The 16,024-nt window shown below is 41.6% G+C and overlaps 1 protein-coding gene across 3 annotated transcripts in view; it reads right to left on the reverse strand.

Annotated features, from left to right (window-relative positions):
* Positions 1 to 13,954: 13,954 nt before the first annotated feature.
* ldlrad3 (low density lipoprotein receptor class A domain containing 3) overlaps positions 13,955 to 16,024 on the reverse strand; it is a 110,798-nt gene continuing 108,728 nt past the window's right edge. For all 3 annotated transcript variants that reach the window (XM_034686609.1, XM_034686607.1, XM_034686608.1), the window contains exon 6: positions 13,955 to 15,946. In XM_034686609.1, coding sequence (XP_034542500.1) covers positions 15,742 to 15,946 — 205 coding nt within the window. In that variant the 3' untranslated portion in view covers positions 13,955 to 15,741. The remainder of the gene's footprint in view (positions 15,947 to 16,024) is intronic.

Raw genomic sequence — 16,024 nt, forward strand, 5'->3', positions numbered from 1 at the left:
ACTCCCTAAAAAATGAGCAAACAAAATAATTTTACAGATATTAACATTCAAAATATGAGTCAAAGTTTGACCAAAGATAAGTTAATGTTAATTATTTCAAAAATAACACACACTTTTAAAGCCTTTTTTATCATCTAAAAATAAACTGCATCCTATACACCTGTGTTACCAATATACCAGTATAAATGCAGGGAGAGGTGTTTTATTCTACCAGGAAGATGGTGCTCAAAGTAACAAGTGATTGCTTGGATGCACAATGCACGCTAGATACACAGCGATGTTGATGGCCGGTGAACTATCAAGTAGTTACATCTTTAGGAGTACTGGTTGATTGAAAAGACTCCTCAATTTAAGACAACAAGTGACCAGCAGAGGGGTCTTAGTGAATTGGTCACAGGCAGCGTCTTTCTGTACTTTACAACTTTCAAAACTAGCTTGAGCTATGCTCAACTACAGTACAGGTAGCTGGCAGGATGGTGATAACAGATGGAATTAGAAAGAACTGTACTTCTGCATAGAAGCAGCACATTGTTGAACACAGTGAAGTCTTCACACAGGGACTCAGTTTAAACCCTTTTCGCCTTTGGTAGCCTCCCCAAAAAACGGCTGTACCTTATATACTGGTCTGACACTCTTTTTTGAATGTCAATTCAGGTTTCTTATAAGAAGTTAGTATGTATTTGTTGACATATGTGCCATACTGGTCGAGTTATCTAATTGATATCCTCCCACACCCTAAACTAATACTTGCATTCGGCATTTGTGCATGAGCATGTTGCAAAATACAGGCAGGGGTGCTTTAGGTGTGCATTAGCATAATAAGCATTGTCACTTTAAAACAACTATGCTATGCGGCTGCAGAAGAGTGTGTGTGCTTCACAATGCACAGACAGAGATTGGTTTCCCATCCTGCTGTGATGACCCCACAGACAGCCACAGTTCTATTGTGGAGTTTGCATTTTAAGCCCCTGATCAGTGGATTTCCCACCTCTTCACTGAAGAGTCCCTCTGTCTAGCCTGGATTAAAGGGATGAGCTGATACTCCTCTATCTCCTCGTCCGTCTCTCTGTCTCCTCTGAGGAGGATGAGGAGAAGAAGACGTCTTTTGTTGGAGGGAGGACAACCCACTCGAGTTGAGCTGGAGAGGGCCTGCGGTGGGGGAGATTTTGGGGGGTGGAGAGGAGCAGACAGAGGGATGATGGGCGACATGATTATTGATGAAGAAGCAATTTAAAAGACGGCTACCAGGAGGCATCTCGACCACAGCCACACACTGAGAGAGAGGGGAGATGATGAGCGTATTGTTTTAGCCGGTTTGCAGCTCGCGGTCACAGAAGAGGTCAAGAGTTCGGTCCTCTGCCACTTTGACCTCTCACATTTACAGCATCTTTTTTGTCTGAGGCCACTCTTTTATTTTTCTGTCTTTTACAACTTTGTGCTATTTTACGACCTCTTTGTTTCCTCATTGCTGGGAGGGGTAGAAGTAGCAGTGGGCAGGGCTGTGGGAGCTGGTGGGGAAATGTATTACCACAGACATATGTGTGGCTAAAACTGACTTGTTTGACATCAGTTTATTTGCACTTGTATCAGATATATTCTGTTTCAGATAGATTCTATTTTTGTTTTGTTTTCATCTTCTCCACTTTTATTTTTTTCTTATTGGCCGCTTCTCCACACTTTCTCTCTCTCTGTCAATCCATCTCCTTTCCCTTCCTGTTCTTCTTTCCTTTACTGGGAGAGAGACAGGTCACAGCTGTAGGGGGACGGCGAGCCTGTCACGTGTTGCTTTGTCTCGCCCTTAACCAAAACATACCGCCACAAGTTACCCTGGCAACTGGCTCTCCTTTTTAACCACCCTACTGTAGTTTGGAGGAAATGGCAGCATTCCTCTCCTGGCCAGTACTCTCCAGTGACTCCCCAAAAGGTCACTGTGACTTTTAATTTCTCTCCTCTGGGTATGATTCATGGTGTGCTCTCTTATATGGGCCGGTTGATGTTTATATGTGACTTCTAGAAGAGCTAAAATTAATTCAGATGTGATTGGAAGCTCGGCTATTTATCTAGCAGGAGATAGCTGCCAAAGGGTTATTCGCTGAAGCAGGAGTTAGTGAATGTCATGAGAGAGAAATGAATCCTGGAGTGCAGCTCTATAAATATTTGACTCTCCTACCTCAAGCCCCTCACCCTGAGAGGAGGCTCTGCCTATTCCTGCTCTCCTTACCGGAGGGAACAGGGTGGCAAGGCGCCTGATTAATCGTCTTTAAGAGAACATAGATCATGTTTTTGGGAGACCTAGAAAAAGTTTGGGCCCATCCTCTGTATCCTACAGAACATCTTATTCAGCAGTAAATTTGAGCTTGTTATCTGTGAAACATTACGCTGGAAAAGACTGGCCTGCTTCTTCAAACAGTGTTATTATCTAACTCAGCCAAGAGAGGCTGAATGAACACATTTGCTCTCTGAGCCAAGTACCCCAGCTAAATGTCTCTTTTGTGTTTCATGCTATTGTTAAATAAAAATTTGGAGATTGTAAACTTGGCATTATTTTCTCTGCCTGTGGGTCAAGAAACCTTTGCCCTGCCACAGCCATCAAAGAGCCTGGAGAAATCTGACTTTGAGGCAAGTTGGAAACTTGTGCAAGAGCCCTTTTAGCTACAAAAGCTTTTATCCAATTAATAGTTTTGTATTCATATTCGTAGGAACTTCTAACACAAAAACATTGTCTCTCTTTATATTGCCTGTTCAAGATGGGAATGTTATACCTTGCCGTCAATAGAAATGTCACAGCGGTGGGCCAACATCTGAGGTGAAACAACAAACGGAGGCAAAGTAGCTTCACCGTAAATCTAAGCCAGATAGACCCAACAGCGCTGCTTGTGTGTGTCTATGTGCTTAGCCTGTGTGTGTAGCTTGTGGTGTTTGTCTACTCGTCGATTTTCTATAATGCTGTACTATTGTGGAAAAATGTCAAACTGGGACACCAATTTTACACCGTTGTGGGGTAATGTTAAGTTACATCATTGTCTATTTGTTAAACGTCTATGTTCAGACTACATTTCACTGGGAATTCTGCCTTTGTCAGAAGATTTATCACACATCCACACCAAAGTAACAGCTGTATTAAAGTCATATCTCATAAATCTTGTGGTACTACAAGAATGTACTACAGTGCATCACAGTCACCAATGAAAAGAGTGAAATGAGTGAAGCTGGTTCCAATGTCACAACCTTCAGCAAACAAGATCATCAGTCTCCACCATAAACCTCTAAATTGTCATGTAACAGAAGGTCGTCAGGTTTGAATCCATTATGTCAACGTCCAAGAGCCTTATAACCTTCATAGACAGAGATGCACAGCAAAAAGTACGAGCACATGTGTAGTTCTATCTTTCTGCTCCTCTTTTACCATACCTCTGATGCTTTGTTTTAACATCACAGAATGAAGAATAACGTACAATGAAATCACGTCTTTGCATGGACTTGATTTTAAAGAAATGTTGACATGAGGTCCTGGACATCCAGACATGATTTCACCATGTTTTTAACCAAATTTTAACATTGAGCTCCCGGTTAGTGCTCACTGTGAGGGCTATTGTGATTTAGGGGGAGTAGTAGACCCAGTTATGAGTATGACTGTTCAAATAAGTCAAAATGTTACTCAAATTAATTGCATCTCCTTCCTTGTCATACTCAAAGTAAAAACAGGAAGTACGCTGAACCTCTCGATTAGCAACTGTAGCTTATTGAATGGGGATCTGTTAGCTGGGCAGTTAGATTGCTAGCTAAAGGAAGAGTGCATACCCTTGAAATTTACGACCATAGCTGGTGATTAATAGTTTTCATGGCCCCTTTAGTCTGAGCAGCTTCAATTGTGGGACTAAGACTCTGGTTAAAAAAAGTTGAACCTTAAAAGAGATTTGAAGTTGGAAAATAAAGTGTCTGTTGAGTTGCTTCTTCTGTCACAAACATTTGGGAAATCTGTGCAGTCATTGCTATTCTTTACAATGTGGTCTCAAGAGGATAGCTTTCAATTTAGTTTGTGGCTGTGTTTAAATAAATGTGTGTGTGTATGTGTGTGTATGTGTGTGTGTGTGTGTGTGTGTGTGTGTGTGTGTGTATGTGTATGCGTGTGTGTGTGTGTGTGTGTGTGTGTGTGTGTGTGTGTGTGTGTGTGTGTGTGTGTGTGTGTGTGTTTGTGTGTTATGAGATCATCTGTGAGTATCACAGATGGCCTGGGGTCCTTATGCTGACATGACTCTCATTTATAACCATCAGGGGTGTATACTGCACTCTTGCATCTCTCTTCTCTCTTCTCTCTCTCTCTCTCTCTCTCTCTCTCTCTCTCTCTCTCTCTCTCTGTGACTCTCTCTCTCACACACACACACACACACACACACACACACACACACACACACACACACACACACACACTATGGACTGGTGCACTCTACCTAGCAACGCTCTGCTCTGAATGGCATCACACTGCTCTGTAGTCCAACTCTATAGTCAGCGGAATCAATAGACGACTGATGTTTGAAGATCTGGCTGCTGTCCACAAGGGGGACTGTTTGTCTTTGCTGCTCTATCATCACAATCACAGCAGCATTATGTCATCTTCTATTCATTCAGATGTTGTATATAGAAATAAATTAAGAAGCTAAATTATGTGTTATCCTTTTAACCAAATTTTCCTTACTGTTGTGATTTCAAACAGATGAAACCAAATGAGATATTCTTTTAAAAAAATATTCATTTTTCTATTCAACAGTTTCTATAAATTTCTGAATTCCCCGAGTGAGGGAACTCAACAAGCTGTTACACCCACACTAACCCCTCCCATGCCTTTATATCACTCCACACAGCAACCAGTGCTCGTAGAAGAAAGAGGATCATCTCCTTCTGGTGTGTTCCCTCGGCCCGTTTAGCATAGGTCCCCACCCCGGGGCCTTCGGGCATGGCTCTGTGCCCTGACAGCTCAGTCTGGGGGAATGCACACCCTGTTGAATGCTTTCTAATGGCTCCCTATGCTCTTTAATGAGCTTGAAGATACAACACTCCGTATGGCGTCGTTCACCTGGGAAAATCACAATCTGTGCACCCGGCGACCGGACACAGGCCTCAGATGCAGACCCAACACACACACACACACACACACACACACATATATACACATCCACACACACATTCAACTGGCTTTTTGCAGCCTCAGCACACTATTGTCCTTAAAGTGAATAGGACTGGAACGTGGTCAGTCACGGTTCCATTAGGGTGCTGTGTGTTTGAGGTCTGATGTATGCTTGTGTGCGTGTGCTTTGTTTTTAAATGTATTATGGGTGTGTTGTAGTTGTTTATTATCAGTCTTTCAGTCTAACTTAAAAAGTAAAAATAAAAAGGCATTATTTTATTTTGAATATTGCTAATAGTCAAATACATAGAATGTATAAGACACAGTGGCCCCCACCTCTCTTCATGCTGGTGCTAGGTGCTAATTAACAATAGTGAGCCACATATAACCCCATTCGTTCCCTCTCCCCACCCCTCCAGCCCCTCTTATTCCACCAGTCCACTATCTGCCTCACAGGTCTCTAGGGTCCCATAAACCAGCACACTGAATTTCAACAGTCCAACATGAGCTAGATTTCTCTCATCCAGCACTGTCTTGCCATTAATAATTTTTCCTGTCTCTTTAACCTTTTCTGCAAAAGCCCTTTCTTTAACTGTTATCGTTATTTTGTCTCTGAATTTTCTCACATTTTTCCCCATTCTTACTTCCATTCCCTTCGTTAAATCAAGGATGTTCAGTGTGTTTTTCGAACTTTGAATTATAATTTCTTGCATTTGTCATCCTCTTCGTAAATCCATCTTTTTAAACACCACTCTCTTTTTGTGCCTGCTTCAGTCCCATCTTTCTCTGTCCGTCGCTCGCCTGTCGATTCTATTTGTGCCCAAGCAGCTGCAGGACTTTTCTAACATCCATGACCAGCACTGAGATGTGCTCTATCAGCAAAGGGTGTGAACGTGACCAAGCGGGGCCTTCCCTCCTTCCCTTCAGCCACAAAGGCAGGGTGGCCTTCAACAGAACATCAGCACTGACAGAAAGGCACCCGCTTTTGTTTGCACTTAATGGATGCTGCCCATTCACTTAAACGCTCCCGTTTTGGTCCCAGCTCTTTTTATTTCTGCTTTCTGTCTTCTTTTCTTATACATGAGGAGCGCTAAAAGGTTTTCAGAAATCAAATCTGGGCTCCAGTAGCCTTACAGTCGAGTGCACATATCACACAAAAGTCAAAGGTGTCTTTGATGTCAACTTAAATCCTCCACTTTATCCATCTCCTTTTAAATGGCCCCTGCAGATGTGCACCCTGCCCCTCCTCCTCACCTGAGTCTCACTGTTCCACCTCACAGAGCCACAGTGCTCAGGTCAGCAGAGCAGAATGAGTCTTGGCTTTTGGGCCCCCTGAGTCAGGAGTTCGGGGGCCCTTGCTGCCCAACAGAGGGTGTGCCCGTGGATGCAAGGGGAGGGACAGGGCGGCCCTGTTTGACAGCTCAACACACAGGGTCTGCTGGTGACCAGGGGGCCATGGAGGGGGCCAAACTATACTGCTTTAGATAGCACCACACCCCGGGTCCATCCCCCCAGCCCCGGCGCTGTTGTTCCCTGGAGAAGAGGGTGTGGAAGAGGGTGTGTTTGCAGGAGAGACCAGGCGAGGAAAGGCAGGCCTGGGACAAAAGACCGTACTCTGGCCTGCACTGTTCTGCATGGAAGCGGCTGTATTCTTCACCCCTCTCTTTTTGCCTTTTCTTTTCTTTGGGTTTGCTGCCTTTGTGAGGACGTGATGGAGGCCGAGGGGCAGATATGATGGATGGAACTAGGACTTGGGGGCATGCACTAGGTTGGGGGGGCTGCAGGGGAGGTAGAGATACAGGGGCCAAATGTCGTGCTGCCTGTCTGAGAGGAACGTGCGAGGCATGGGGTGGCCATGGGTGGCAGGCAGAATAGGGACGTAGGGGGGTATGGTTTCTATAATGTGTGTGTTTCATTTGAAGGAGAGTGGATGGAAACTGGGGGAGGGCGTGCGTCTTTGAGAGAGGGAGCGTGTGAGGGATGTGAGGTCCATGCAGTATGTGCGAAGAAGGAAGTTCCTACAGGCGGGGGATCTTTAGAGACGGGGATACAAGATGAGATTCATTTTTTAACATCGTGGGGGATCAAGATTCCCTGAGGAACCTGTTTAATGCAAAAGTTCAGTGCAAGTCGATCTATTCTCAAGATAATAGATATTTGCCAACATTACAAAAATGTTGCGTTTGATGCACTTAGATATTAAATACACACAAAAGAATATTTGCTGTAAAAGAGGCAAACATTTGAAAGTTGAAATACATACAGTATTCTTAAAAGGGAAGAAGTACAGAACAGTTTATTTCACTGCCTACTACCTGAATTTTTATGTGCACGTGTGTGTGCTTTCATAGTGGGTGCTGCTGTATATGGAGCTCAGTTCTCTAGGGGTGAAAGACAGATGAGGGTACAGAGTTGGGTTGAAACTACTATATTTCATCACAGACAGTATAGAACCAAGGCTAGATATATTGTTTAAAATAATCATAATATGGCTCTCCTCCTCACATATAATACCACACACAGGGCATATGAAGCTGTCATCAATTCTCAACCCTCACTCTGCTCCTCTGAGCTCATATTTCTTTCATAATCTACAGAATACCTCCTCTTTAATACACCAAATCATAAGGATTAGGAATGCTAGCATCCCCATAGGATTACCCTCCTCCTATGGGCTCCTTGCTGCACCTTGCACTGTGGAATGTCCTCTCAGCAAATCAATGACAGCCTGTATCTAAACTCACTTCCTTCTCCCACTGTCCACCTTGCAGTGAGGAATGTCCTAATCCATAGAGATACATGAACAAGTGTTTTTAATCCTGTGAACACCTTTCAACCATTTGAATTAAAAAATCTATCCCCCATTCGACTGATTGCCGCAGCTGAAATCCAGAATTTTCTTGTCCCAGTGCTATTGCGCTGCTTGTGACCCAAATTCAAGTGCTATATTGTTTTTCGTTTATTATGGATTTCTGTTTACATGTGGATTAAAAGTAAGTGTATTGGATTATATTGCATGATATCATATGGTATGGCATGGTATTGCATTGTATCATATTGTATGGCATCATATTGTATCGTATCGTATTAAATCGTACCGTATCGGAATGTATCACATCGCATTGATTCGTTTCGTATCATGTCATGCCGTCTAATATCATGTCGTATCATATTGTATCGTAAAATATTGTATCGTATCGCATGGTTTTGTTTCGTATCGTGTCGTGTAGTATCGTGTCGTATCATATTGTATTGTATCATGTGCTGTATCATGTTGAATCGTATATACCACATTATGTGTTAGGCTGTATCAAATCGAATGATTTTGTATGGTATCTTAATGTATCGTTATGTATTGTATGATATTGTTTTTCATTGTATTGTGTCATATATTTTCTGTATCACATCGCATCATATAGCATTATACTGTATAGTGCTATGTCGTATCTGTTATATGGTATTGGGTTATTCTATAATACATATCATGTTGCAAAATACAACTTTAACTTTAATAGTGTTGTTTGTTGTTATAGGTTCTTTATCTTGAAAACCAATTATATGTGTTAATGCTTGTTTAAAAACGCTTCAAATTTTTGTCATTGTCCTTGAATAGGTCTTTAAGATATTTAGGATGATACCACTCACATACCAGTCCCACCGTAGATTAACTGGAAGTCTTTCTTACCAGATACAGACCACCTGCTGCATGACAAAATGCCCCTACGCCACACTTTCACTTTCCCCTCATCAAAAAAGATAGCAGGAGCATCACAGGGAGGAAAACAAAAACAAACAACAAAAAGGAAACCAGGACAGACGCCAATCTTCCACCCATCAGATACCAATCAAAGCCTGGCAACCTGCTGGCATCCCTCTGGACCACTGAGATCAGTATCTGGCAACATGCTGGTCGTCCAGTAGCCGGCAGCCTGGTGGCTGTCACCCAGTGCCCGGAGAGAGACATCCTCCGAGGGGCTGGGACAAAGGTGGCTGGTCCTCAGGGATTACCCATTAGCATGCTAGTCTGTGTGTTTAACACTGGCCTGAATGGAGAGGACAAGAGCCAGCACCCTGCTCTATTCTTAAGCAGGGAAGTGTTACTGTTTCAGCTGCTAATGCTGGCCTGACTTATGCATATGTACGCATACATGCATACATATGAGATACATTTTTGGTTCCATCGGTATGCTCACTCACTTAATGCCGGGACAATGTATTGTACTGGAAAAATTATATTCATGTGAATCAGTATAACAACACTAACCAGTTATTTCCTTCATTATAATCTTTAAAAAAGAGCCTGAAGGGGTCTTAAGTGTCTATTTCGTGAATGTTCTCTCGACTTCCTCACCACAATGTGTTCAGCTTGCCTTTTTTACTGGGGCTGATCCTTTAGTGGCTATCAGACTGTGACAGTCACTGGTATAGAAGAGAAAATTCATACCTTTTTTGTTGTAAGGTGTGCAGAAAAAGCATTATTAGGGCCATTGGAACATGAAGAATGGCATGGAAAGGCAAGGTGGATCAATTGTTGTATTCATTCAGAGATTCATGCTGAATATTCAACATAACCATGTAATCACATTCACACCTAGAGAACAGATTTACATGATGCCACTAAAAATGAAAACATTCTGGTGACTTAGTTTTGAGGTATCAGATTAGTCTGCAGACTCTTCCATGCAATAAGTGCAGCTACGCTAAACGATTTATTTCCCAGTCCAGTTTGAATTATGGGGATGAAAAGTGCTCAATGTATAGCTAACAGGCAGAACTTTAAGCAAAAAGACGTGATTACCACTGTTACAGCTAGGTGGTAGTTAAAATCATTGTAGATGTATTCAGTGGTGATTTAGCTCTATGTGTTGGGTAGTTTTCCCTTTCTCAGTATGCGTTTGCCTAATGGAGTGTAAAGACGCCTGTATGGAAATGTGTATTTGTGAATCTTTGTGATTTTCCTCCATGATTGTGCTCCTGCGTGTCTGTGATTGTGTGAAACGCTCCAGTTTTTTGGTGCTGCTGTGTGTGTGATTATGTGCTCAGACTCACTGGCTGGTGGCTGATAATAACACAAGAGGCCGTGTGTTTGTGGATCTCTTAGCAGAGGAGATTCCCACCGTGCTCAGCGTGTCTGGGCTCTGTGTGTTTTTGAGGTTGCACGCGTGACTCCGCCAGCTGTTCTATTCTCCTGTTGGCCCCCACAACCCTGCCCAGCCCCTGTCCCTCGCCGACCCCTCCCTCCCTCAGAGGCCTGCTCTTCATCTGATAAGGGCCGTGCTGGCCAAACCCTCGGCAGTGCTCCTTAGAGCCCCTCAGAGCCGCTCCATGCTAACAATACACCCTCCTTCTCCTCCATGCTCACAACATTTACATGTGAAAACACGGGGTCTTATCTCCAGTTCACTGGAGCTATGGCACCACGGCCAAGCCAGGATGTATGTTCATTTTTGTGTGAGTAAAAGTGGTCTTCATGGAGAGTTTCATGACTATTAAACACACTTTCTAATCAGTTTTATATCCCTACTTGAGCTTTATATCTATTCCTTTTTCCTGTAAAGAAATATTATCCTTAACTACATGAGCAAGTTAAATACAAAAACCCTCAAGAGCCTCATTCTTCACTCGCTGGAAGAATCAAGGTCTCTATTATCATGGGATATTTGCCAGATTCATCTCACTTGTGCTCTTTCCAATAGCTAACGGCTACACTAATGCTGAAAGAACGACCCCCAAGAGAGACTCTCTAAGGCGTCATACTGGAATATTACCATGGTATCTGTTAACAATGATCCTCATCATATGTGAACACTAACGTCACAGCTTTAATCACCACTACCATGACTGCCAATTTCCACCACAGCTCCTCTTACTGTCAAGTTTTGCATCATCTTTGCATCCCTTGTGAGACATAACTAATATGAGAGCATCCTGTGGTCCAGTAATAAGTCCTTTGAGTGGTCAGAAAGACTAGAAAAGCGCTATATAAGTACAAGTGCATTTACCATTTACAATATTTTGCAGCATATGTAGAACATTTCTTCCTGGCAACTGAGCAGCTGCTGGCCAGACAGACAGCAGAAAGAGAAGCGTGCAGGCTTTTAATTAGAATCTGTGCAGTTAAGGGCTTGGGCTAAACAAACATGGGCCTCCAGCATCAGAGTCAAAGATGAGGGAAAGGACCTCATGTTGGACGAGGGAGAAGGGGCAATGGGGAGTGAATATGAGAGATGTGTAAGTGTGGGAAGATAAAAGATGAGCAGAGCGGGATAATGGACTATTGGGAAGCGAGGTGGAGGCAGAGGGGCTGGGCCTGTGCCGTCAGAGATGCTATCTCATGTTATCTGATGTATCATAATGTCATGCGGATATTGGGGTGGGAGGTGCACGATGAGATGCAAGATTTTTGTGGGACATTACAATGAAAATAGGGGGCCCATTGTGGGATTATATTTGTGTATGTATTCCTATGTGTCAGAACAGATGTAGATAGTTGCCATGAATCTATGTAACATGAATGCTAAGCTGTTTGGCATTTCAGCACCACTAGCTACCTAAAACCTAAACTGGATATAAAATGTACAACAAAGTAGTAAGACAGAGATGAAGAACCTCATCTCTGTACTTTAGATAACTCTACTCTGAGCTTTGTACTTTATGGTGACATGGTGACATCTGCTGGTGGAAAAGAAAAACTGCAGGACTGAGTTTCGGCTGCAACTATAATAAAACTGTATCACATTGAGGAAAGATATCACTGAAGAACCTCTTGCTAAGTTAGAACTACCTAAATGTAATTGTCTGTCTGTTCACAGTATTAGAGGATTTCTAAAAGTGTCTTCAGAGGGGAATATTTTACTTTTTACTCCTTCACGATTTGTCGACAAATAAAGGCACTACCGTATTTATTTATTTATGTATTTATTAGTTTATTTGACAGGGGTCATGCAAAACAAAAACTGTCAAGTCAGAGTTAGATATAAGTTCATTTTCATCTGTGGTCCCTGGGCAGGAAGATGTAAAAGAATGTACAATACAAATGATAAAAACATACTAGCATTTAAAACAATACATACCCAGCAACAGTCCATCACTAATAACAACACAATTAAAATTACATTTCATTGTCTCTAGTTTGATGCAATCAGAGGATTAACTCAGTGATCACATGATTGTTTTTCCTTGAGTCATAATTTCAGTTTACTTTTAAAAACATTGAGGCTCGTACAGTCACTAATGTAAATAGGAATTGAGTTCCATTTTTCTGCTGCTCTGACTGAAAATGCAGACTGTCTAAATGCAGTTTTCCCAAGTTTAGCTGGACACTCTCCCCTTGCTGATGCCCTGGTCTCCCTAAGATTGTTCCTGCAGAGTAACACACATTGTTTAAGTGGTGGTGGGGCCTGATCATGGATTAGTTTATACATCAGACACATATCTGCATAACGAAGAAAACTGTCAAAGGTCATTCAGTTATATTTCTGAATGATGTTACAGTGGTGGTAGTTCCTTGGTTTTTTATCCAGAGTTTTCAGTGATTGTTTGTAGAGGGTGTATAATGGTTTTAGAGTGGTTGCTCCAGCCTGAGACCCGCTTGTGACACAATAAGATAAATAAGAAGAAATCATTGAGTGCATGTACAGTTTAGCAGCAGCCAAAGGTAACTGATGCCTGACATTCAGGATCCAGTTTAAGACTTTGTTGTTGGTTTTTTTAAAAGCTTACATGGGCTGGCACCACCTTATCTGTGTGGGTGTTTGCACCTACATGCTCCGTCCAGAGCACTCAGGTCTGCTGCTCCCACACTGTGGAACAGTCTGACTCCTGATATAAGGCATGCTCAGACATGAGAATTTTAAATCTCTTCTTAAAACGCACCTCTTCGCACAGGCTTTTAATACATATTGAGCGAGACATCGTACATTTTATTTTTTGTTTTTATTTATTTTAGTTTTTTTCTTGTTATCTATTGTGTGTTTAATATCTGTTCTTTTTAATTACTATTTGTTTTTATTGATTGTGTTTTTAAGCTTGTACAGCACTTTGGCCAACTGCGGTTGTTTTTTAAACGTGCTATATAAATAAAGTTGACTTGACTTGACTTGACGTATCTGAAGTTCATAAGGCTGGCTCTTACATTTCTGCAGACATTTTTTTTTACATGTTTCTTAAAATTTAGATTGGAGTCAATTGTTATGCCCAGAAACTTGAAATGTTTAACAAAATTTCATTTTAATAAAAAGTATAACATTTGAAATTTGTTGGAAAAAGTTAAAGCCAAAAGAAAATCAAATTCAATGGACAGATTTTATACTTTCTGAACCCATTGATCATATTTTGGGTCATTGAGGCCTCTAGGAGGGTAAGACCCACACATTGGGAACCCTCAAACTAAACTACCTGTATATAAACTTACTGTAGGTAGTAAACCTAGATATGGTACAATAGCCGATTGCTGCTTTTGGGTTTATGCATTCAATAAAACATTATAAAACAACGTTTAACACAAGGGAAGCAAATACTTGTTCAATTTTCCCCATTCACTGTGAAGACTCAGAAGGTGTTACATTTCATAAGATTGGATTGTTATTCTGAGATCTGTGATCAAAGATTTGTGTCTGGGGCACAGGCTGGCAGTATGGCTGCAGATTTTGCAATAACCATATTTTTGAGGGTATATTACTGCTGAGAAAATGCAATATTAGATCTCCAGGAAGACTCACACGCAAGATCTGAGTGAGAATTTTATATTACTTTCAATATACAGAATACAAGGAATAAACAGATTGAGATGGGCAGCTTCACAAAAATGTAAATAACAAAACTCATAAGATCAGAAAAAAAATGGAATTTAATCTTAATGTGCTGTAAACCAAATGTATATAAAAACAACAGAGCAGAGAGACTGATTTTTATCCTGAGACACATTTTCCAGTTTTACAGCAAATAACATAAATTCTGTTTTACTCAATGAACCTTTGCACATTTTAATATCACAAAGGCACAGACAGCTGGGACACATGAACATTCCTTTGGAGGGTGATATCCTCACATTAAGGTTTGCAATGATTATCTTTGGTTTGATTGATTTTCTTGTGCCGGCTCTATCACTGCCAGCTCTGGAGAAGAAACAAGATACAAAGTACAAATATATTTACACATTCAGCTCTTTCTTTAAACTCTACTCTTAAATAGATTTATTTACTTTCCCTACATCTCATATGTACAGTGTCAAACAAACCACTTGAAAATGAACAAACCAACAATCATAATACAATGCAGGTAGTACATGTACAAACATAGATCCTTCAGATATGAGTTTCATCAGTCAATGTCTAATACTACTTTGGAGGATTTTACAAAAGGACATACAACTGGAGGTATATACATTACAAAATCTTACACAAAGTTGGGCAATCTGGTTCAAGACAGATTCATAAAATGCTGATTTATGTGAGTGATATCGATACAGGCTACAGTTTTTAGGTGTTTTAAATCAGATTGTGTTCTCAAACTAATCTTGTTCAAAGGCACTAACGATCAAACTGGCAGAAAATAAGGCCTCAAAAACATTAGATTTAACACTGTTTTGTCTCTGTCTGAAAACAAACATTGATGCTGCTGAAATAGAAGTGTTATAAAAAAGTTATCTTCGTCAACAGATTGCTTGGAGGAATGACTTATGAAGCTCGCCATAAATACTCAGAGTTCCTGGCTAACGCTATTTAGAGGAAAAAAAAAAAAGTGATCCTCTTCACATTTTCTATCTTGACTTGAACCAAACGACAAGAAGAAGTACTGTGAAAATATTGTGAAAAAGAACAAGACTTCTTTTGCTCATTTAGAAAATACCTGCCAGTTTTAACTCAAAGACTTCTAGGTTTAGCATGAAGTGCTACTAAAGGAGTTACTAAATGTCAATCAGGTCACACCAACACTGAAAAAACAAGTGTACCACTGATTGCTTTTGTGCTTATAGCTATATGTGTGTGACCATGAAAAGTCTTACACAACACTATTAAGCTGTCTTGAAGTCTAGGCAGCATGTAGCCGTAACAGTAACACTATATAATTGAACCATTCAGGGTTTTAACAACGGAAACATGAACATCATTTCTTTATAAACCCTACTTTGGAAAACACTGTTGTATGAAATTTAAAATGAGAACAGTCAAAATAATAACACAACTCTATCATGATAGACTTCACAGAAAGCAATAGCCATCTGAGATGCTCTAAAAATGTTAGTGAATGGCAGTTGGTGACTCAGACTGAAGTCAGAGTCAGGCATTGTATGTATTATTTCTTCAAGGGCAGACTAATTCAACCGAATACAATCAGATGTGGAACTCTTGAAGGTGTAGTGGAGCCTTGACACCAGCAGGGGGAGCCTGCAAGCAACCTCAGTATTACAAGGATGAACTCTTCCCAGCACAGCTTCCAGTGAGCCAACGTGCAGGCAGTGAGTAACGGTTGCTATTAAAGCCTGCAGTCTCTTAGTCCCTGTTGGTTCTCCTCAGCAGGTCTTTGTTCTGGACTGTCTCGGCTTCATGTGGCCCTACAGCCTGGTCCTTCAGTCCTTGCACTCTCTGAGTCTACAGAGTCCACAAGAGAGCGGTTCACAGCTGGTCGGACTGCTCTCTGGAGCTCTCACTCGGCTGTGTGCCCGAGGCCACAGTTCTGGGTGTGGAGGGTGCTGAGGGATGTGCTGCTGGCGGGCTCAAAGGGTCTTGCGGGTCCTCGTACTGAGGCAGCTCGCCCTCTGATGGAAGCTCCCCATCTGGGAGGTACGGGGGAGGAGGGAGATCAAACCAGGGAGGCCGACTAGGAGAGGAAAAAAGAGGAAACCAAAAGAAGCAGAACACCACGTCAGGGCCATGAACTACACAGAGACTGTATGAT

The sequence above is a fragment of the Notolabrus celidotus genome, chromosome 6 (genome assembly GCF_009762535.1).
Source record: "Notolabrus celidotus isolate fNotCel1 chromosome 6, fNotCel1.pri, whole genome shotgun sequence".
Classification (NCBI taxonomy): Eukaryota; Metazoa; Chordata; class Actinopteri; order Labriformes; family Labridae; genus Notolabrus; species Notolabrus celidotus.